Source organism: Canis aureus, chromosome 6 (genome assembly GCF_053574225.1).
Source record: "Canis aureus isolate CA01 chromosome 6, VMU_Caureus_v.1.0, whole genome shotgun sequence".
NCBI lineage: Eukaryota > Metazoa > Chordata > Mammalia > Carnivora > Canidae > Canis > Canis aureus.
In genome coordinates, this window is record NC_135616.1 from 28,077,438 (window position 1) to 28,099,595 (window position 22,158).

A 22,158-nucleotide genomic window follows, 5' to 3' on the forward strand; every position below is an offset into this window, starting at 1 on the left:
TTGGTTTAGAATTTTTTTTTTAAATCATTCCATTACAGTAGAGATTTTGTTTTTGTTTTTTGTTTTGTTTTGTTTTCATTTTTCCTTTTGAAGTGAGATTTAAAATAGCCTAACTGGAAAAAGACCAGACCCAAGAAAAGTGTCAATTGAAAAAGGCCCCCAAATTTCTAGAAAAAAATAAAATCACAATATTTTCAAGTGCAAGTAAATCAACCACGCATAGATATTTTTAAGATGTTTTCCTTATTTTTAAGAAAAAAAAATAATGGTTTGCACGGTTAAATGATCCCATGTCCGATAATTCAGGAATTCATCTTTATTTTTACTATTTTTTTTGTTCTTTTGTTTTGTTTTTTTCTCTATGTGACATCTAGAGAAGCATAAAAAACGCTGAACAAGAAAAACCAAACAACAGAAAGTAAAACCACTGCAAGCACCAAGAACGAAACAAAAATGAGCACAGCAAAAAAGGTCGTGGCAGCACAAAGGTCAAGAAAATGCACGTGTGATCATGACTGGCCAATCATCAACTGATACAACATCCAAGAAAAACGCTCCAATCACAGCACCTCCACGAAACTTGACGGCAATTGTCATGCAACCGATTCTTAGCCTTGTTACATGACGCCATCATGTCACACTGTGAACTTTGAGTTGATTTGAACTTACGGATGGGGGACTGTTTTCTCCACTCTCATGTGATTACGTGAACTTTATTCCTAGCTCAGCGCGAGACTGTGGTGGATTTGACTGGCCCTGGTTGGGTTGTTGGAATTTGATTGAATGACAAAAGAAGAAAAGATTTATATATATATTTATATATGTAGAGAGAGAGAGAGAGAGAAAGAAAAGAGAGGACAAGAGAGTGTGGGCAAGGGGGAGGGAAGAGGCAGGGGCAGGTCGGGCGGGGTCGGGGAGTGTGGGAAGGCAGGGACGGTTGGGTGGAGGGTGAAGAAGGGCAAGGAAAAGTTAAAACGAAATCAAAGGGAAAAATATTTATACAGCACCAGACCACAGCATCAATCTAAAAGCTCTGATGAGAGAACAGCAGTCAAATCATAAGAGAACTGAAAAGAACTCAAAGGATGGAGGAAGCTGGCAGACAAACGACGTGGGCACATCAACGCACACGCACACACATACGCACACACGGTTGTTTATGCAGACACGTGGTACACTGTGAACAGTAGCAGAACCTCACACAGGGCCGCCGCTAAGGGCATCCATCATGCGTTGGGAGGAGGAGGAGGGGCGTGGGCAGTTTGGCAAGAGGGCTAGGAAAAAAATCAGACAGCCCCGCAAACCACCGTGGCCAGCAAGCACATCAAGGAGCAAGCTCTCTGCTCCGCATCCCCCTCGGTTCGCTCTCCCCCGGGGGCCTGCGGGAGGGGCCACGCTCTCCGCACCCCCTCCCCCCCAGCCTTCCGTGGCATCAGCCTGTAGACCGGCAGGGGGAGGCCCCCTCAGGGTGGCCCCACAATGCAGGGTCCATCAGAGGCCGGCTCAGCTGACTTGTACCCGAGGGGTCCATCCACGGGGCCCTCTGCTGCCGCAGTACAGTCCACCCGACAGCAGCTCGGTCCTCCCACCCCTTTGGTCCCGCCTTGGCCACCCTCCCCCAGAGAAGGGCATCTCCGCTGCAAGAGCACCCTCTGCGCGATGTTAGGGTCCTCTCCTCTTCCGCTCTGCCTCAACCCTCTTTTCTTAGAACCTTCAGAAAATGAACACGTTCAGTTTTGAGATCCAGAGTGAATCACACTGGTGTTGCTGGAAGTCTCTAAACACACCTGGGCCTTGCTGCTCTCATACCCTTTGCTTTGCTCCTTAGGTGGCCCACGTGGCCAAAGTGATGCGGCTTCCGGGCACGTGAAGCCTTCCTCCCAGGCGCTGACCCAGGAAAGGGCCCAAAGGAAGACTGGGGTGCACCCAGGGTGGGTAATAGGAAAAGGGAGAGTGCACCAGAGAGGGGAGTGCTAAGGCCCTGGGTCTCCAGTCTCTGCTGCTGGCACCTCCCCTACTCTACCTCGTCCTCCTCCAGCCCCTACACCCCTGCATGTACATCTTTCTAGACTGACCCAACTCACAAGCCCTTACCTGCCTTCTTTACCGGTGGAGCCCTAGGTGGCTGAGGCTGAGTCCCCTTCTCTGTCAGGTATCATCAGATTTTTCCATTTTGAGTTATCTTCTGCACTCCTTACCACTTCACGGTCCTTTGCCCCAAGCTGGGGTTTTGGGGGATTCCCAGTCCTCCCCCCTCCTCATGGTTATCCCTGAGCTTGCTCCCCAGCCCTGGCTTCCCCATGGCACTCAGGCCTGTGCGGAAGCCTCTGTACCTGGCTTCTCTGCAAGGGTTTCAATCCACCAGGCTTCTACACAGAGCAGACTTCCACTCTCAGCTTTGTGTCTTCCTTCAGGGAGTGTGGAAGGGGAGCTGGGATCTGAAATGTCACTGTGGATAAGCTACCAAGTGGCTGAGGGCTGACTCTATGTGACGCCTATACCCAGCCTCCGGCTCTGCCTTCACTGGAGAGTTCTTCCTCCACAGACCCCTGCCTGCCTGCCCATCCAAGCTGGGCTCTTGCACTTCCAACAGGAGATCTCTCGCACTCAGACCAGGGCCCACCGCATGCCTCAGCAGTGCTGACATGCCACCCTCCCCTGCATTTCCAGCCCTTCCCCAAAGAAAACCCTTAGACCACCCCCACCCCCCAGGATAGCCAATGGCCTGGTCCCTTTGGGTGGGAGAAGAGCCCTCAGAACTGAGGAGGGCAGTGCCACCAGGTATTAGCTGTGGCAATTGCAACCAAGGCACCCCCTGGGAAGCCCCCCTTCTTTCCCCACCCCCTCACTCCTGAGCACCTCACGGGTGCCCATTCCTCCCCACTGGATGTGCTCCCTTGCCTGCCATCAGGTTGTCTCTAAACTGTCCTGGGGTGGCTGCGCTGTCCTAGGTCCTGAAGATCCAAGCCTGACCATCACACAGCACCTCCTCAAAGCCCAGAGTGGGGAACTTCTCCTAAACACTCTTGCCCCTCACACACACACACACACACACACACACACACATACACACTGTCAAACTCATCCAACCCCTAAGGAGCCTCCCCAGGGCTCTGCACGGCACAGCAGACTAGCTGACTACTCTCTTCATTGGGGAGCAGCTGGGCCCCTGCCTACAGGGGTGACCCCTTCTTGGCCACCCTCTCAAAGATCCTCACAAAGCACAGTCCACGAAGTGGCAGCAGGGTCACTGACCAGCCAGGGGAGCTTGAATCAGGCCTGGGCAGTTCCAACTCACGACCTGGGAGAGGAAATTCTGGTCAGCTGAGCCCGTTCAGATGCCAGCTTCTAAACACAGCTGAGCTCCAGCTGAAGAAGGCCCAGATTTAAAGCCGCTGCCCAGCCCCGTGCAGGTCAGGCCCAAAGCACCTGTACCTGCACAGCTCAGAGCAGATGCTGTGCAAAAGCACACTCAGAGCCACAACCCAGGGCCCAGAAGGGAGAGGACTCCTACTGAATTCAGACACGCTGCTCAGTGTCCTCCAAACACAGAACCACAGTGGCAGGAGACTGTGAACCTGCCCTCAGCTTGGGGACCAGAGCGTGCTACTGATCTCTGTGGCAGAACAAGGGACTTGGGTATTCTGCTCACTGGCTGTCCCCATTTTTGTCCAGTCTTCCTACCTTTTCTTCCTCCCTCTTACTTTCCTGATAAAGATTTCTTGGAGAAATCCACACCTTAGTAGAAGATAACAAGCCCAAGCAGCCAGAGGGGCAGGGGTAGCAAGGAAGCCAGGAGTGTGTGGGGAATCACACTCTCAGAAGACATCAGGGTTTGGGGACCCAATCTGACCCCACCCTACGCGACCCAGGCCTTACATTATGGAACCGCAACACCCAACCACGCTCCCCACAGGTGCCCTGCTGGGGCCCCCTCCTCCCCTAGCCCTGCCACTCTTCTTCTTTTTCTTCTTCTTCTTCTTCTTCTTCTTCTTCTTCTTCTTCTTCTTCTTCTTCTTCTTCTTCAAAATTTTATTTATTTATTCATGAGAGACACACACAGAGAGAGGCAGAGACACAGGCAGAGGGAGAAGCAGGCTCCATGCAGGGAGCCTGACATGGAACTGGATCCAGGGACTCCAGGATCACGCCCTGGGCCGAAGGCAGGTGCTAAACTGCTGAGCTACCCAGGGATCCCCCCTGCCACACTTCTGTTCTGACCAGGCTCTGGCCCCCAGCTGTGAACTTTGCCTTCAGCATTGTGGGTGGCCAGTGGGGCCCTGAGATCCCTCCACCCAGTCACCAGTAGCTGTGGATAAGCTACCAAGTGGCTGAGGGCTGACTCTATGTGACGCCTATACCCAGCCTCCGGCTCTGCCTTCACTGGAGAGTTCTTCCTCCACAGACCCCTGCCTGCCTGCCCATCCAAGCTGGGCTCTTGCACTTTGCATACCACTTTGCTCCTAGCTATGGCTTGTCCCTCCACCCCTATCAGTTATCCTTGCCCTTTTAAGCACCCAGGACTCATCATTTGCAAACACCCTTTACTGGCCTGCAAAATCGTGAGTTTTTTAGCTGCTTTTGCTTGCTGTTTCCTCCACTTCTCACTGCAGTCCCCAAGCCTGTGCTTTGTCTCAGCATCTCCTTCTGCTACAGCCTCTAAACTCTTAGGTTGGAAAGCCTGAAATCGCTGTTTGTTAAAATGCCATCTAAATGGATTAAAGGTCAAACTTTATTTGTAGGAGTTATGTTACATCATAGTGTTTTAGAGAACTGTTTAGTAGGGAGGAACCCAGAGAAGTGAGATATCATGACATGTTCCCTCAGATATTTAGGACAAGACTCTGGGGTGTGAGGGCTGGGGTGAGGATAATTGGGGAGGGGGTGTCATTCTCCTTACTTAACGGCATTTAGGAGCACAGCTTCTGGAACTAGGCTCCAGCTTCAAATCATAGCTCTACCACTCAGGAGCTGATAGTGAGTAACTTAATCTTTTGTGCTCATCTCTAAAATGGTAATAAAAACTGTCCCCAAGTAGACAGTTATGCCTTACACTTGTAACCTGTAAGAACTTGGCCTCACGTATGGTAAGCACCCCTCTGCTCCTCTCAAGCCTTCACTCCAACTAGGACTGCTGGATGGTTCTACCCTGTGGGCCACGTCTTACTTTATGTCCCAAGCAACAAATCTGTCTTACTTACCCCCTCCCCTGGGAACTTCTCTGACCTATAGGTTCTATCCTTGCTTGGGTTTTAGTTGCATGTAGGTCTAGGAAGCTAAGACAGGCTGCTTTCTTGGGAGGCACAAAATGCATCCCCAGGGGACCCTCAGAATCTCAGGGCATGGCCCTGGAGCACACCCTCCTCTTTAAAAATCCTCTGATGACTCCAACACTTCGGTTTCATTAGTGTAGACATGGAAGCCAAAGAGGTCGTGCCTTAGTGGCAGAGCTAAGTTTATCTACAAAAAAGAGCTCTCTCTTCAGAAAGGGCTACTTTCACTGACTGCTCCCCCCACTCCTATGGAACTGTACCCACTCATAGGCTGCTTCCTGCAGTCTGTGCTCACAGAGCCAGAAGCTTATGCTGGCAGGATGGTGACCTATCCATCTCTGCATGCCAGCACCAAGACAAGTCCCCAGGGCTGAGAAGTGCCACACTCTGAATGAACATCTGTGTAGGCATCTTCACACGAGCCAAAGATGGGCAGGGGCGGGAACTCAGGGGTGGGTTTAGCTTTTCCAGCCTTGCAGAGATTAGAGGCTCAAGCACCCTCTTTGAGTGTGGGTGGACAGAGGGTGTTCTGCTGGTAGTGGTAGGATTTGAGGGGAGACTGGGAAACGGGAGATCTCCCTCCCAAACTCCAGACTCTGAACCTCCATGTGAATGTCTAACTCTCATGTGCTGTGTCTAGGCTTCCCCCCAACCCCCTGACCCCTCTTCATCTCTGGTCATGGCAACTCTACTCTTCCAGTCACTCCAGCCAAAAGCTGGGTGTCATCCTTGACTCCTTCTGTCACACCCACCTCCAATTCATTATAAAAGGCATCCTTGGCTCTGATTTCCAAAAATGTCAACACTAACTCCCTCCTATCACATTGTCTGCTGTTGCCTGGACTGAGTGGTCCATGCACTAGACTTCTGCTTGGGGTCCTGTAGTCTATCAACACAGCAACCATCAATCACGCTGAAATGCAAGTGGGTCACACCACTCTTCTACTCAGAGCTCTCCAACAGCTCCCCAACACCCACCGCCCCTCATTTCAGAGGGGAAGCCACAGTCCATACGATGGCCTGTAGGTCCCACATGAGGTGGGACCTCTGGGATCTCCTCGCCTGCCATGCCCCCATGCTTGCTCCCCTCCAGCCACTTGGTTCTGTTGTTCTCAAACATACCACCTGCCCTCTCCTTGGAGCCTTTGCACAGACTTTTCCTTCAGATGAAAGACTCACTCCTCCAGATGCTGGCATGACTCCCTGCCTCACCTTCTTCAAGTCTTTGCTTGAATGTCACTCTCTCAACAAGGCCTATCGTTACTACCTGATTTAACTGTAACCAGCAATTTGTGGTTGAGATTTACTATGTAATTTACTCCTTGGTTGAGAGATGGGCATTGTTTATTGTCTGTCTTCCACTTCCAAGGACAAGGGTTCTTGTCGACCTTATCCGGTGCTGAGTCCCAAGGACCTAACAGTGGAGGGGAGGCGGGGTAGAGGGCTGGGAGGCCTGCCTCTGGCCTGTGGGTAAGCTGGGCCGACAGGTACAGGAGCCCACAGCAATGTGGGATACCAGGCTGCAGGAGGGCCTAGCACATCTCACTCTACCCCCACCCTTTCCCAGGAAGCCACTTCACCCAGGGGAACGAGTGGCCTGAGAGAAGAGTAGCCAACTGAGTCTCCAGCGGCAAGGCTGGACCCAGACTGAGCAGGAAGGGGTGACAACTGCCCACTCCTCACGGCCTCTGCAAAGCAGGCAAAGTAAGTGGCCCCAGTGCTAGGGTGTCCCCCTCCTCAGCTTCTGCCCGACTGACTGAGCTACGGAGAATTGGGGGGGGGTGAGGGGGTCAAGTGTCCAAAGGCCACCGGCCCTTAAGGCAGGAGTGATGGGGAGGGGAGAGCCAAGGAGCCCAGGAGAAGGCCCCGGGAGGCACGGACAGCTCCCGCGCCCAGTCTCCCAGCCCGGAGCTTGCGGCAGGCTCGCCTCACCGCGGGGTTTGCCGGCGTAGCCCGCGACGCACAGCCCGGGCTCGCCCCGCCTCCTCGGAGGGGCCCCTCCCTCCCGCTGCAGGGGCGGAGACCGCGGCTCCGGGCCTGCCCCGGCCCCGGGGGAGCGGCAGCGGGGCTGGCGCGGCGGGTCCAAGGCAGGCGAGGGTCCGGCTCACGAAGGCCAGAGGCGCGGCGGGTCCGAGCGCTGTCCCTTCCCCAGCCCCCGGCCCCGCGCCCCGGCCGCCCGCGGTTACCTGCGCGAGTCCTGGTCTCCCCCGGGGGACGCTCCCGCCGGCGCTCAGTAGGGGCGATTGGCGTCTTTGGGCCGCTTCAGCTGCACCTTGAGCCTCTTCATGCCGATCTGGAAGCCGTTCATGGCCTGGATGGCGGTCTGCGCGCTGGCCGGGTTGTCGAAGCTCACGAAGCCTGGCGAGACACGAGGGACGAGGGCCTGGGTTTCCACGGGGCCGCCCCGGCGGGGAGCGCGGGGGGCCCGGGCGGGCGGGCGGGCGGCGGCGGCGGCCCCTCCCCGCGCCCCGCCGCCCCCCGGCGGGAGGGGGCCTCGAGGCTCCTCCCCTCCCCGGGGCCCCCGCCCGGCCTCGCCCCCCAGCCCGCGGGCGCGCGCGGCCCCTCCCGGGGTGGGCCTCCCGGCTCCACCGCGGCTCTGCGGGCGCCACTCTCCGGGGCGTCCTCGCCCCCCACCCCGGCCGGCCCCGGCACCTCAGCCCTCTCCGTCGGCGGGAGGGCGGACACACCTGCGGGTGGAGGAGCTTATTGGACACTGTCCTCCCTGACAGGAGGGGGCCTGGCAGCGGGAGGGCACGGGGTGCCGGCCTGGGGAGAGAGAGGAGTGCGAGGGGGAGGGAGGGGGGCACCCCGGAGAAAGCCTCTCCACCGCCGTTCCCAGCCCCCCCCAGGGCCGCCTGGCCGCGGGGGAGGGCCGGGGCTGACCGTCCTCGCGGCCCTCCCCCTCCCGACACCTGGCCGACACCTGCCTAGATCTGCGCCCAAGGGCTGCGGGCACCTCCCTTTTATTTAATGAAATTCCAAGCCCTGGGAGCAGGTGCTCTGGCCCTGGATTCTAAGCACCACCAACCGATGCATCCCCCCGTGAACCCCTCGAGGTATCTATAACAGCAGTACTAGTAGAAATGAACACTCTTAGTAATAAGTTAGCGGAGAGCCCTCTCTGTGGACCAGGCACTGCAGAAGTGCTTTCCACGGGGTCACTCCTCCCGACATCCCAGAATGAGATACAGAAACGTCTATGGCTCCCAGTCACGACATCTGAAACAAGCAGTTCCCAGCCGCGGATGGGTAAGGCTCTGAAAGTCAGTTTAGAAGCCACCCTTTGGGAACTCTGAATGCGTCTCCTTAGAGATAAACACTACATTTTACATCAGCATTTCCTAAACTGGCCCTAACGGTCCTCCTGAGAAAGGGGCTTCTGTGGTCAAGTAAGCTTACCACCATGCCCCTCTGGGACAGTTCAAGGCACATTAACAAATAACCCCCCACACACACCTCCCACCCCAAGTTCTCCAGTAAATAAACCTTTATAGCTTTGTTTGCCTAGTATTTCCTGGAATTTATTTTACTTTAGAGGCCCTTTCTCCTGTAAAATGGACTTAGATCCTGCGAAATATATGAAACTAAGTTTGGCGAGGTTCCCAGGCCATTCTGCAAACATGTCTCATTTAGGGTGCTTGTCCCCAAATGGCCTCTGGGTATATAAGTGATAGATGTGCAGACCCCCACTGAAGCAGGAGCTGTTTCCTTGGCTAACTGTCCATGGTACATTGGGCCTGTCCTCAACCCCTCCCTCCCTCACCCTACCCATGCGGTGACTCTTTTTACCTCTGCCCTAGACACCACCTCCACTGGTCTCTTTCCCCTTTCTCTTGACTCCTTCCTGCTTTTGCTCACATTTGCTCACACTTGCTCTTGCTCTTGCAGCCGTGAGCCGCCAGAGACGTGTGTGTGTATGCGCGCACACACATGCAGTGAGTGTACTCAAGAATGGGTGCACGTGAGCTCAGATGGAATTGGTGAGTCAGGCCCAGAGAAACATAACCGACATCCGTACAAGTCCATATGCCAAAACAGGAGAGATTCTGGATTGCCCATAGTCAGAGATCAGCACAATCACCCCCCTGGCCAATCCCCCACCCCATCGACCTCTATGCCTGATGACTGCAGTCAAGTCTTAGCAGAGCAGAACAGTTTTCACACGTGTGAACTCATTTAAGTCTGTTACACTGCTTGCTCTCCTCCAGATTTGGGAGGGGTGGTGGAACTAAAGCTTCTCTCCCCGCTGGGACCAGATAGCCAACTGAAGGTGACACCCCCCTCTCTCGGACTCTACCTCGCCACCTGACCCCTGCCCTCCGTGGCACCTTTTTGCAGGAAACAAGTGTGAGAGCAAAGCAGGGAGGAGTTGGGGGAGAAAGATAAAGAGGCTGGAGGTGCTATCTAGGGCAGAGGGGTACAGGGAGAGACAGCCAGCCAGTGAGGAGAGTGGAAGACAAGAGGTCCTGGAGGGAAGAAGCCCAGCCTTCCTAGGAGAGGTTAAAGTCCCTGGAAGCTCAGAGGTTGGGAAGGGTTCCGGGCTCAAGGGAACTTTTCTTCCTCAACTAGTTTTGGTAACTGGTGAGTAGTCAGGGCCACTGGACAGGGCTCTGGACACCATCTCCCATTTTTCTGGTTTTCAGGACTGTGTTCCTCCTCCCAGAACCTCCTGCCCCATCCCTCCCAGCCCTGAGAAGGCTCCTGCTTCTCAGACTGTGGGAAGCTGAGTGCAGAGGATGGATGCCCTCCTGGTGTCCCCCCAGCCCTTCTTACAACATAGCAACCATTTATGCTGCACATCAGCTCAAATGTGGATGATTCTGTTTATGCTTATAAAGACAAGTGGGGTCTTTGAGGGACTCGCTTTAACATGGAACCACATTTACTCAAAGACAATCCTCCCTTTGGGGAATAAATGGGGCTCTAGCACCTCCTGAGGGTCTGCTCTGGGAAAGCCCCTCACACACACCACCTCCGGTAACCCTCAGAGGGCCCCTGAGAAATGACCACCAACATCCTCATTTCACAAATGAGGACACTGAGGCTCAGACTGAAATGCCCTGCCTGGGGGCGCCTGGGTGGCTCAGTCGGTTAAGCATCTGCCTTCGGCTCAGAGTCATGATCCCAAGGTTCTGAGATTGAGCCCCATGTCCAGCTCCTGCTCAATGTGGAGTCTGCTTCCCCCTCTCCCACCTTGCTCATGCTCTATCTCTCTCTCAAATAAATAAACAAAATATTTTAAAAAAATAAACAAATGCTCTGCCTAGGAATGAGCCCTGGGGTTTGGCCAAAGCATGGAAGAATGAACCCAAGGGGCTTAAGGAGGAAGCACCAGGCAAGGCTGGCCTGGCAGGAGCCCATCCTTCTCTAAGGCCAGTGGATGTTTAGGCTAGAAGTCTGTTCAGGAACAGAGGAAAGATCCAGAGTAGAAGTATACAGAGGATGATTTTCAGAAAAAGCAGGGAAAAAAACTTTGGTCCTGGAGAATTTAAATAGGCAAATGGCGAGGGCAACGTCTGGGGCAGATTCCAAGTAAATGCCTTTGAAAAAATGGGCTGTGTTCTCACCAGGGCAGCATAAATGCTCTGGGGATCTGTCCAGAGACTAAGCCTACTGCCCCGGTGCTCAGCACTTCGTGGGCTCTTAACAGTGTCTTCTGACGTATGTGACATCTGAAGCTTATTTAAAGAGCAATTGCGATGATGTCCAGTTTATTGTTCTTACATCTGTAATTGTAATTTGTCAGCAGAAATACCAGTCAAATCGGGGAGGGGGTATGATCCTGTCTTTTTCTTTTGCCCTGTTTTCTCAAACCCAAAGAGAAAGGAACTGCCAGGATAACTCTATGCCCTCCAAGTACCCCACATATCCTGTGGCAGCTGCCAGAGGGAAGGGGACAAGGGTACCAAGATCTTGACTGCTTTGGGGAACATGCTTTAAAACCTCAAGCTGTTCACGGCTCTGCCAAGTTGGTCTCCAAACCGCAATCTCCCTAACATGTGTTGCTAATGTTGATACACACCTGTGCGGTCTCCCCTCCCGCATCCCAAGCTGTGACCGGGGTTCCCCAGGCAAACAGGCCCCTACTCTCCCCTTCCAGGCCCAGAATCTGGGGTTCAACATGGAGATCTAAGCTTCTCAGACAGCTCTGGTTCCATGTTGGCTCTCTGGGGACTGGACTCCTCATTCCTTGGGGACTCATGAGTGGATCTAACCTCAGGGCAAGGACCGATGGAGGTGGAAGAGGAAAGGGAATAAGGAGTGGTGGGGAGAGGTGTGAGAATGAGGTGGGATTCCAGGAGGTCTAAAGCAAATCCAAACACAGGATGCCCGACTGAATTCAAACTTCAGATATACAATGAATATTCGTTTACTGTTAGCATATCCCCAATATTGCATGGAACATAGTGCATATACTGTCTGGGACATACTTACAAAAAATGCATCCATTGTTTATCAGCAATTCCAATTTCACTGGGCACCCTGTATTTTATCTGACAAGCATACTCCTAGATCCTCCCAAGTCCTCTGTCCCATCTAGCATACTGCCACCATGCACATTTCCTAAAAGCTGTATTTTCATTCTAGTAGTCTCAGGTCAAGGACCTCCCATCATCTCCTACTGCCTCCATCCCAGAAGCAGCATCCTCTTCTGACCGGTCAACCCTCCCCGACACAGCCCCTCCCTCACTGCCGGCCTCCCCTTCTCCCTTCTCCCAAAGCCTCCTGCCGCTTCCTCATTCACTGTCCTTCCCCGCGGCTCTGCTTGGGCACCCATTCTGTTCTCCCTCGCGGAACTCCCTCCCCTTCCTCACATCTATTTCCATCCACCTGCCTTTCTCTTTGCTCCATTACTTGGTGCCTTGCAGACTTCAGTGCTGCGGAGTAGGCATGATTTTCAGCTAAGCTCAGACCTGAGGCTTCCTGAGGGCAGGACCAGTTTGCTCTTCCTGACTCCTCAGCAATGTGGCTCTGGTGGCCTGAGGGAGTGGTGGGGGAAGGAGGGTTCAGTGGATGGCAGGAGGGGAGCAAAGAGCGGGGTAGACAGAGAAGGGCGGCAGGGGCAGGATGGAGAGGTGGAGGAGGCCAAGGGGCAGGCAGGACAGGGGCCTCAGCTGACAGACCCCCACACCAGGGAGCATGCTCAATATAGAACCACCAGGGTCTCTATGACTGTAAGAGGAGGGGATGCTGGGAGAATGGACTCTGCTTGATGACCCCCACCCCCCCCCCCCCCCCGCCACACACACACACATACACCCTGGCCCAAGGTGACTCCTTCCCCTTCTAGGTGGGTGGAAACTGGTCCTAGTGGAGGGCTGGGGGCGGGGAGGAACCTATAGGGGACATGGGGAGCTAGCAGGGTGGAGGGGCAGGAGTGGGCAGGGAAAGCCAAGAAGCCAAAAGAACAGTAGCAGAAAGAGGAAGGGTGGGAGATGGAGGCTGGGGGCTGGGCCTTAGGGAGCACCTGGGGTGGGGGCGATGTGAAGGAGCAGGTTAAAAGCAGTCGGACACCGGTAAATTGGTGCGAGCACCGCCCTGTCCTGGGTGAAGCTAGTTGGTTTGTTATCTTTACCCACCAAAGCATTTACTTTGGTTAGTCGCCCGATCCACAAACACTTTCGAGGAGATGACATTACCGAAAGGGAGGAACATCTGCATCAGCTCAGCGTCCCCAAACTCCTGGGGCAGATGGTAGATGAACAGGTTACAGCCCTCGGGCCCTGCGGTGGGGGAGGGGCGGGGAGGAGGGATGGCGGGGTTGGGGGGGAGAGAGAGACAGAGGAGAGGTGAGCGAGTTAGGCAGCGGCAGCAGGGAGGGGGGCAAGGTTGGGAGGGGGGGTCTCATCCAAGATCCAAGGGCGGCCACTGAGGAGTGGGAACTGCTGAGCCCCAGTCAGAGCTCTGGTCTCCGCCCTGCCCTTGGGGAAGTCACTGAGCCTCTCTGTGCCTCCGTCACCTTCCCTGCGAAATGAACCTGTCATAGGGCACCTGGCGCCTGGCTCCAGGGGCCCAGTTAACGAGGGAAGGGGGTAAATGTGCCAAGGCCCCATCAGCGGGGGAGAGGGGTGCTGAGGAGAGGGAGGCCTGGGAGGGCCCAGCCGCCCTGGGCCCAGCCCCTGCTCTGGAGCCGCCCCGGGGCAGCCCGGCCGGTGGAGGCAGCCAGGTGAGAGGCCTCATTCACCTCTGCCCTCGGCGGCCAGGCCCCAGCCCTGAGCTCGGTGGCCGCTGCTCTGGCCCATCTTTCTCCACAGCCCGCAGCTGCTCCTTCCCATTGCTGCCCGGCAGGCCCGCCTTCCCCACCCCAAACCTCACACTCAGCCCCTGACCTGAGTGCAGAAATCCAGACTTGCTCTGCCTCCTCCAGCAGACAGGTGCACGGGAGGGGCTTCCCGGCTGGCTGGGCCGTCAGCCTGCGTACCCACATGCCTCCTTACGTGGAGCTCCCCACTCCCCCCACCACCAGGATAACCACCCTGCCCCTTCCATAGCAGGAACTACAGGCCAGGCTCCTCTAAGCCCTCCGTGTGTATGTTAAGTTGCTTAGTCTTCCTGCAGCGCTCTGAGGCAAGTGCTGTTGTCACTCCCACTAAACAAATGAGGCAACAGAGGCCCAGAGAGGTTAAGTCACCCGCCAGAAGTCACACAGCTGGGGGTGGGTGGAGCCAGGAAACGGACCCAGACCATCTGTCTCTGTAGTCTGTGCTCTCCTCTCTACTTCTCATAAGTCTCCATGCCCCAGAAACACTGAACACCGTTCAGGCCTTTGGATTTCTGAAATTTCCAGATGGCTAACGAGTTACATTTTTTCTTTTTAAATGACCAAAATGCTCCATTTTCACTTTGAAATAGAAATCTTTCCAAAATGATTAATCTATTTCTTGTCATCTTAAACAGAGCACGCTACGTATTTTTAACCTTTTAAAATGTGGTTGTCCCAATGATTGTTTCCAACCTGTGGAGGCCATGCAAAGGAGGCCGCTGCATTTGTTAAAGATGTCCAAGAACCAAGGTTCTGACCAGAGGCTGGCAGCAGCTAAGCGTGAGCTCGGAAGTGAAGGTAGTAAGAGGTGGGCAGCTCCGTGCCTTTCATGAGGGCCAGAACCGTGTGGTGCTTCCCTGGGGCAGGTGAAGCTGCAGGTAACCCCCTTGGGGAGCAAGTCTCTCGACCCTCACTCTCCTCCTGGCTCCCTCCTCTGACCACCAAAGCCACCCTCTGAGCATCTGACCTCCTGGGTCCCAGGTCCCCACCCTGAACCTTCTTCCGGCCCTCCTCTCACCCTCAGCCTCCCCTCCGTGCACCACGGTCTCCCAGGCAAACTGCCAGCTGGCGGCGCATTCAGAACCGGCGCAAGAGTGCTCCCTCCCACTTCCTGGGATCTCCACTGTGGAACCCCCCAAGCACTGGGGTGCCCTCCCCTCACCCCATTTCCAACCATGCCAGGTACTCACTGGTTCATACCCTGTGAATGTGTCCCTGGATGGTCCCCAGCTAGATGTGAGTCCTCGTGGGGCAGGAACCAGCTCAAAGGCCTAATCTAAGCCACACCTCCTCCAGGACTCCCACCCAGATACTCCCCAACCTCTCTCTTCAGAGTTCCTTAAGTCTACAATTTGTGGTCTGGGGCTCTTTCTCCTTTAGGTCTGGGAGGTTTCCTCTCCAGCCACATTGGGAGATCAAGGGACAGGGGCATTTGACTTCTCTTGTCCCCCAGCACTGCCTTCCTTCCTCCTTCCAGCTCATCCGTAAGGTCTTCCCTCAGTGTTCCACCCCACACAGCCACCTGCCTTGAACTTGGGACCCTTGCTTCAAGTTCTGCATACTGCTTTAAGTGGATGTTATGTTTATTCAACTTAAAGGTTCCAGAAGCCTTTGAGGGCAAGACCCATAGGCTCATCTCATCAGTATGGTATGCAGCTGAGCTTCACAGGACCAGCTCTCCTGGCTCCAGCCTAGCACCCCCATCCTCCACCCCTCAACAGGGAGCCTACACATTGCCTTGTACTCCCAAGTCCTCCCTGCATTTCCTCATCCACAGATCATAGAGCATCCAGATAGATGGCATCAAGGACTTTGGAGATCAATCTGGTCCCACCCAGCCTTCTGAGAAATGGTGAAACAGAGCTCCAGAGACAGAAGGTGGCTACCCTGACCATACTGCAGGCCTAGGTGGAGCCAGGACTAGAGCACCCCTGAGGCCCATCTGTGGAGCCTCCTGGTGCCTCTTGGTTTCCAGGCTCAGCTCAAAGACAAAGTTCTGGAAGGAGGGTCTCTCCAGGAACCCGTGTGTCCAGGTATATCAATGACATTACACATTGGGGAGATAACCATGATAGAAAGGGCCAACCACTGGCATGGCTGGAGTAACACAGCCTTCTTTCTCACCTATGCTTCCTGCAATACTGTAGACATGGCTTTGGGCTGACTCCAACCCACCCTAGCCTGTCTCCCCTCCCCATCCCATCCCCAGGCCCCAGCTCACCTCATACTTCGCAGCCCCCACACCTTTGCTCCTGTCCTCCCTGCCTTGACTGTTTGTCTCCCCATCTCTGTGTGCTAAAGATCTCATCCTCCCAGGCCCTCGAAACCTTCTCTGACAACCCCATTTCTAGCGCCCTGAGCTCACCCTTGTATGAAGCCTGGCTCTGTACACATCTGGGTCCCTGATTCAGCCCTCCTCATGCCCTGCTCTCTCATGGTGCCTCATCCTGGGCTCCAGTCAGGGAGAGTGTGGACAACAGTGTGAGATCCCACATCTAAGAGGTGGCTGGAGAGGGACCTGGGGAGCAGGGCACAAGGGCAGGGGCAGAAACCACGCAGAGATGGAAGGAAGGTATAAGAAGTTCAGAGTGACATAAATGGGGTAGAGCAGAGTGTAAGGGGGGAGGAGCAGGGATCAGATGGAGGGCCTCACTCTGTTCAAGGCCAGTGCTAGGGACTATCCTGTGTGTTGGTCAGAGCAGCACTGACCTGCAGCTGTGTGTGTGTGTGTGTGTGTGTGTGTGTGTGTGTATAGCAGGGTTTAGAGACCGCTAAGCCCACAGGCCAGAGTGACGCAGCATGCTGACTGCAGGCTGAGGGGGGGTGAGCCTGAGGCCAGTGGGGTGGCAAAGGCAATAGCGCCCGAGGGCACAGTGCTTTGTTCTGGGCCTGGGAGGGATGAGCAACACTGGGGCTCCTTGACGCCACCCCTTGCAGCTCTGATCTGACTGATGTGGCACTAGAAGAGCTGGACTAAGGGGAAGAGGGACAGGGGCAGAGCAGGCTGGAGGGCCACAGCCCAAAGAGGAGACCCTCTGGTAGAGACAGGGCATCTGGACCAACCCCCAGGCCGCTTCAGCAGCAGGGGGCCTGGGTGTCACCGAGAGCTAGAGAGGGCTATGCTTCCAGGCAGCGGGCATGGCCTGCCGCACACTCCTCTGACGTAGCTCTCCTGGGCAGGAAGAGATGACGATATGGATCTCAGAAGCTGCCCACTATGTGTAAACTGGGGTGGTGGGCATCATGGGCAACTTTGGAGGGGGACAGTTTGGTGAAGGAAGGGCTGTGTGCATACAGTGAAATCCATAAGAAATTGCTGGAGTCCCAGTCAGACCTGAGCTCCTTAGAGCTTCATGCTCGCCAACAACCAATCCTCACTACCCTCATTCTACAGGTGAGGACATCAAGGGCAAGGATGGGGAGGTGCCATGCTGGAGTCAGACCCAGACGGATTTGCTTCAAAGCCCAGGCTCTCAGCCATCTGGGGACTGTGTGGGGCCGATCTGACCAATGGATTTGGACTCACAGAATCCTGGGGTCCTTTCCAGAGCTGACCTACATGTTCTCGTCTGCTGCAGGGACTATGAGGTGGTTAGCTGAAGACCACTGGGATCCCCTGGCCAAGTGGGCTCCTGGGGCAGAGGTGGTGGTCTAATTGGCAGGGTGACTTTTGTCGTGGGACAGGGAAAGCAAAACGTGGTTAGTATTCCTGCTTCTCACAGGGAGCTCACTGTGTGCAGGCTCACGGAAGCCCTGAGGGTGACCTTATTTCTCCAGCCTCCTGTGGGGCTCGAGGCTCTGGAATGGGAGGACATTGTTGATCTTTATTAGATCCCAGCCTCCCAAACCCCACTGGCCTTGCCTGGCCTGCCCTGTGCCCTGTGCACACCAGGACCTCTGGATGTGATCTCCTGAGAACCTCTTCTTCCACTCGGACTGCACTGAGGCACTCCCACCTCTTCACCTGGCCACGGAGTCCCAGCCCAGGAGCTCCAGCTGTCTCTCCCGGTCACCCAGAGGATCCAAGTTCTCCTGCCCGTGATGAACAGGTCTCCCTACTCTTGCCCCACCTGGAGCATTCCTACTCCTTCCCTTCCTCTCCACTGGCCAAATCCCGCCCATTAGAGGAGGGGGGATTCTTGGACCCCACCTCTCCCAGGATTCTACCTTCCTGACCTCCTACCACTTGGGCTTACGGAGCTGCTGCCCCTGAGAAGCCCACCTCCATGCTTGGATCAGAGAGTGCCGCATCTTGCAATCCCGCTGTCTTCCCTCACCCTGCTCCACACAACACACAAACATGGTCACCTTTTAAAAGAAACACCCCAGCCAGAGGCCCAAGTGAGCAGCCTCTTTGGGGACAGAAGGGGGTGGGGAGGAAGCCCCAGCTCAAAGACTCACCTTCTCTCTGTTGCTGGGGGATCATTGGAGGTGGCTGAGGAAAGGCCTGGCTTATCTGACCATAGGCAGCAGGGTAGGCGGCTGCTGGAGGGCCAAAGAGAAGAGGCAAGAGGGAGAGACGGCGACAGTGACACGGAGAGAGACAAAGGGAGAGGCAGGGAGAAAGAGAGAAACTTCAGTGTTGAGCAGTAAAAGCAGACCAGTCAAAATAGCATTTTAGCTTAGCCACTTAAGATAAAGCCAGCTCAGTGTGTGTGTGTGTGTGTGTGTGTGCTCGCGCACGCGCGTGCAAGTTGGGAGGGGGCAAGTTTATTCTGAAACAATGGACAACCCACCTGCATAGGTAATCCACAGTAACGGATCATCAAAAACATTGGAATGCCCAGACCAGATCACCCACTCTATCTGGAAGCCCCGTGCTCTGAGCCCCTGCTGAAGCTGGCACACACACCCTCCGCCCACTCCGATGGCACCTATGTGGGAGGTGGGGTGCCACCCAAGGTGTGAGCCTGGCCTCAGGGATCCTGCCCAGGGGCACAGCACTAAGTGGGACAAACCTGGTGCTTTCTGCACTCAATTGGGAGAGGGTCAGAGGTGACACAGGAATAGCCAGCCCCTTCCTCAGCCTGGCCTGGTTCCCAAAGGTGCAGGATCTGAGGTCAGAGCTCAGGGGTCCCAGCAGGTGAGAGAGCTTCCCCCTGAGCTCCAGATGTGAGAGGCCAACTCACTGAAACCCCCACATCGCCCTCAGGGGAGATCTCTCTGGCTCTTTCTGACACTGGCCCAGCAGGGATGAGATTATGGTGTGTGTGAGAGAAACAGGGAATCGTGGCTGACAGCATGCCTTGGGCTCCCTTCATTGGCTCATCTGCTCGCCCCAAGGCTATCTCTTCTCAATTCTTTCTCTGCCTCTGGCTGCCTCTCCTCCCTTATTCCCTGTCACCTTGCTGGAGCCCCACTCCTGCTGCCTGTGTGTGTCGGAGGAGGAGTCCTCTCCCAGTAAAGCCCTCCCGCCTTGTCCTCCCCTGCCCCTCCCCACCAGTTTGGGGCCCAGGCCTGGGGTGGGAAGGGGACACTGGTACTCGGGCATGAGGACTGGGGATGTGAGGATACTAACGACCTGCGTACTGCTGCACTCCAGCGTAGGCCTGCTGCAGGGGGTCCGCCGCGGTGGGGCTCTGCGCTGCAGGGGAGCCAAGGAAGCAGAAGTCAGCGGTGCCCACCCAGACCAGCCTCACTCCAGCCATGCCCACAAGGTGATGCTGGGGCCGCATGGCTCCCCCCAGCCACTGTGGCGTCTGCCTGCCCCCACCCTGACTGGGGCTGCAGCCCTGGGCAGGGGGTGGATCATGCAGAAGGCTGGGAAGGGCTGACAAGGAGATGCAGAGGAGGGCTCCACCACGAAGGGCTTGGTGGGAAGATACTCCCGTGACCTGGTGCTGAGAAGGGCTGAGGGAAAGTGGGCAAGGGGGCTAGAGGCTACCAGGGAGGTGGTATCCTCCTCAGGTATTCCCAGCACGAGGCATGGGCAGATCCCAGCTGGCTAAAATCAAGGGCCCAGGAGGCTTCATCCTGCCACTGTGTCCTCCTGGGCCACCCATGCCTGCTCAAACGCGGGCACCTCTCCAGGATCCATAGGGAGTTTGCACAAGGCATGGAGGCCTTGCACTCCAAGGCCACACCTGGGACACCTGCTGAGAAGTGGGGCCTAACCACACATATAAGATCTGCCCCATGGGCTGGGAAAGGAGGACCGCCCGCAGAAACAGAAGAGCCACATGACTGAGGACCTTCCTCCTACCCGATGTCATGAGTCTGGGATGTCCTCCATTCAGTGGGAGGAGAGGAGCCTTAGGCTGAAACTCTGGGCAAGGAACCTGGAGAAGCTGGACCGGGGAAAAGGCTTGGCTCATTTCTGTAGCCTCTGCTGTGTCCACAGGGCTGTGGGGAAAAGCCTGGCGAATGTGGGCACTACCTTTGGTGATGGGAGGGGGCTGGCCCTGGGGAGGTGACACATCCAGCCTCGGTGTGTTTGAAGCAGACTGAATAACACAGCAAGGCAGAAGGAAAATTATGTGGCCCTATCTGCCTGGCAACCCAGGCCGGCCAAGCTAACTGGCAGTGCTAGGCTCTGGGGCCCCCAGACTTCGAAGACTTCCCAAACTTCCCTTCTGAGCTCCTGTCCCTCAAACTCCGAGTAACATTCTGCTAGAACAATAGCATCTGAGCTTCAGCGAAGCCAAAGGAAGATCGTGGGGCAGGAGTCCTTGGAGACAGCATGGATGGCATTGGGGAAGCTGAGCCCAGGAGGGCACTGCTCAGAGTGGGGAGCTGACAATGGGTCAGGATGCAGGTCCCCTCCTGCCTGGGGCTGTCTCGGGACAAAACCCTATCCCTCTGTGTCCCTCACAGCAGAGACTGGAGCCAGGAGCTCCCAGCGGTCAAGGGATGATGATGATGTGCTTGCCGGGCTGGTCTTCTCCTCCCCTGCTCCCTGTGCCTGACTCTTCTACCGGCCCCAACTCTGTGGATAGCCACAGCTAGCTTTGTCCCTTTTGTCCTCCCAGCTGCTCGAACACAAAGCACCTTTATGCAAATTAGAAAAAGGTGTCTTTTCCTGTGGCCAGTGTGATGGCCTATGCAAAATATAACCTGCACAACAAAGGGCAGGTCCCCCCGGCACAGCGTCAGGACCACAGCACGTGCTCTGCAAATACTGCCACGTAAGGAGCCAATGGTCCTTAACATTTGTGAGAGCTGCCCCTTCAGGGGTGTTACATGGCAGGAAAGTTCACACTGTGTGCTTCAAACATGATCTCCATGAGTGAGAGGAGAGAACAGAGAAGCTACCCAGGGGTAGGAAGTGGAGAAAAGCGTTTCTGAGACCCCTCTCTACTTCTCTGCTTAATGACCTCATTAGTAACTGCCAAAGAGTGAACACTTTGAAGGATCTCGCTCATTACAGCAGCTCCAAACTCTGCATTTAAAGATGGTAAATTAATTTTTTTAATGTACTACTTTTCTCCTTTCCTTCCCTCCATCCCTCCCTCCTGCTCTGGCAGGGAATTGTTTATGGGATGTGGCAGATTGTTACAAATGGGGAAGAGGAACATTTCCAAATTCCATGAGGGAGACAGCTCACACATGCCAGTTGGGGGTGGGGAAGAAACAGGTTTGTCAAAATCCAGAGATCCAGATGGGCTTGCAGGCAGGGAGGAGGGCAGAAATGAAACCACCCAGATGTGCTGGGGACTGTATCTCCCAGCCCAGGAGCCTGAGCGGGGAGGAGCCCAAGAACCAGGAGATTGGTGGGGTCTCTCCCACCTCCTGGCCTGCCAAGCCCCTCCCTGCCTCCCTGGCCAGCCTGGAGTCTTCATCCTTCAACGACATTCCAGATCCTGGCCCTGCCACTTCCCTCCAAGCCTCTCTGGCCTCTTCTCTAGGCAGCGAGAGGAGAGGTGTGGAACGAGCGCCAGGATCAGATCAGAGACAACACCAAGGGCAAAGTCAAGAAATTTCCCTCTATTTCTTGCTAGCACAGTGACCTTGCACTCTGCTGCTGGTGGAACTTTCATATTCTACAGCTGTCTGGGCCTCACTCCAGACACTGAACTCAGAATCTCTGGGCTTCTGTGATTTTACGAAGTCACACAGAGGATTCCGATGAACAACCAGAGTAGAGAGCACTACTTTGCCCCCAAGCTGACCTCCTCTGACCCAGTTGGGGAACCTCCTCACCAGACCCTGGGCCCGCACGACAGCCCCCTCCACAGGAGTGTGCTCCTTGTTCTTCCTCACCTCTCTAATTCCTACCTGCCTGATAGAGTTGATCTGGGCCTCCTCCTCAGAAAGCTCTGTTGGGCTTCCTCACCCTACAGAATGCTCCCTTCATTTGAATCCTTCAGCACCTCAGGCAGAGAACATTCACTCTTGATGACACTCTGTTCTGCTTTATTATCTCATTATGCTGTCAATGTATGTTGTATTTGTGGCTGATGCTGACCACCCAGGGGATAGGTCCATGTCCCAATCTCCTTCTGGGCGCCCCCCGCCCCTTTCATCTAGCACAGGCTGGGCGCCTATTAGTACTTATAGGGACTCTGTAACCTAATCATCTGCCCTCCGGGAAGGAGGACAGCACTCTTCACATCTCTATCACTTTGCCCCTTGCCAGTCTACTCTCAGGCTTTAGCTCCAGCTTTTCTAATGTCAGTCACTCCT

General features: G+C 55.3%; 1 protein-coding gene across 50 annotated transcripts in view; it reads right to left on the bottom strand.

Moving 5' to 3' along the window:
• Nucleotides 1–22,158, bottom strand: part of CELF4 (CUGBP Elav-like family member 4) — a 298,230-nt gene that overhangs the window by 3,542 nt on the left and 272,530 nt on the right. For 4 of the 50 annotated variants that reach the window (XM_077900550.1, XM_077900549.1, XM_077900555.1 and 1 more), the window contains exons 9-12: nt 19,058–19,120; nt 17,938–18,018; nt 12,914–12,997; nt 7,460–7,631 (exon numbers count right to left, since the gene is read on the bottom strand). In XM_077900550.1, coding sequence (XP_077756676.1) covers nt 7,504–7,631; nt 12,914–12,997; nt 17,938–18,018; nt 19,058–19,120 — 356 coding nt within the window. In that variant the 3' untranslated portion in view covers nt 7,460–7,503. Of the gene's footprint in view, nt 1–668; nt 757–7,459; nt 7,632–7,960; nt 8,040–12,108; nt 12,254–12,853; nt 12,998–17,937; nt 18,022–19,054; nt 19,121–22,158 lie in introns of those variants that run through there. The other 46 variants (XM_077900548.1, XM_077900545.1, XM_077900577.1 and 43 more) reach the window with 16 other exon arrangements.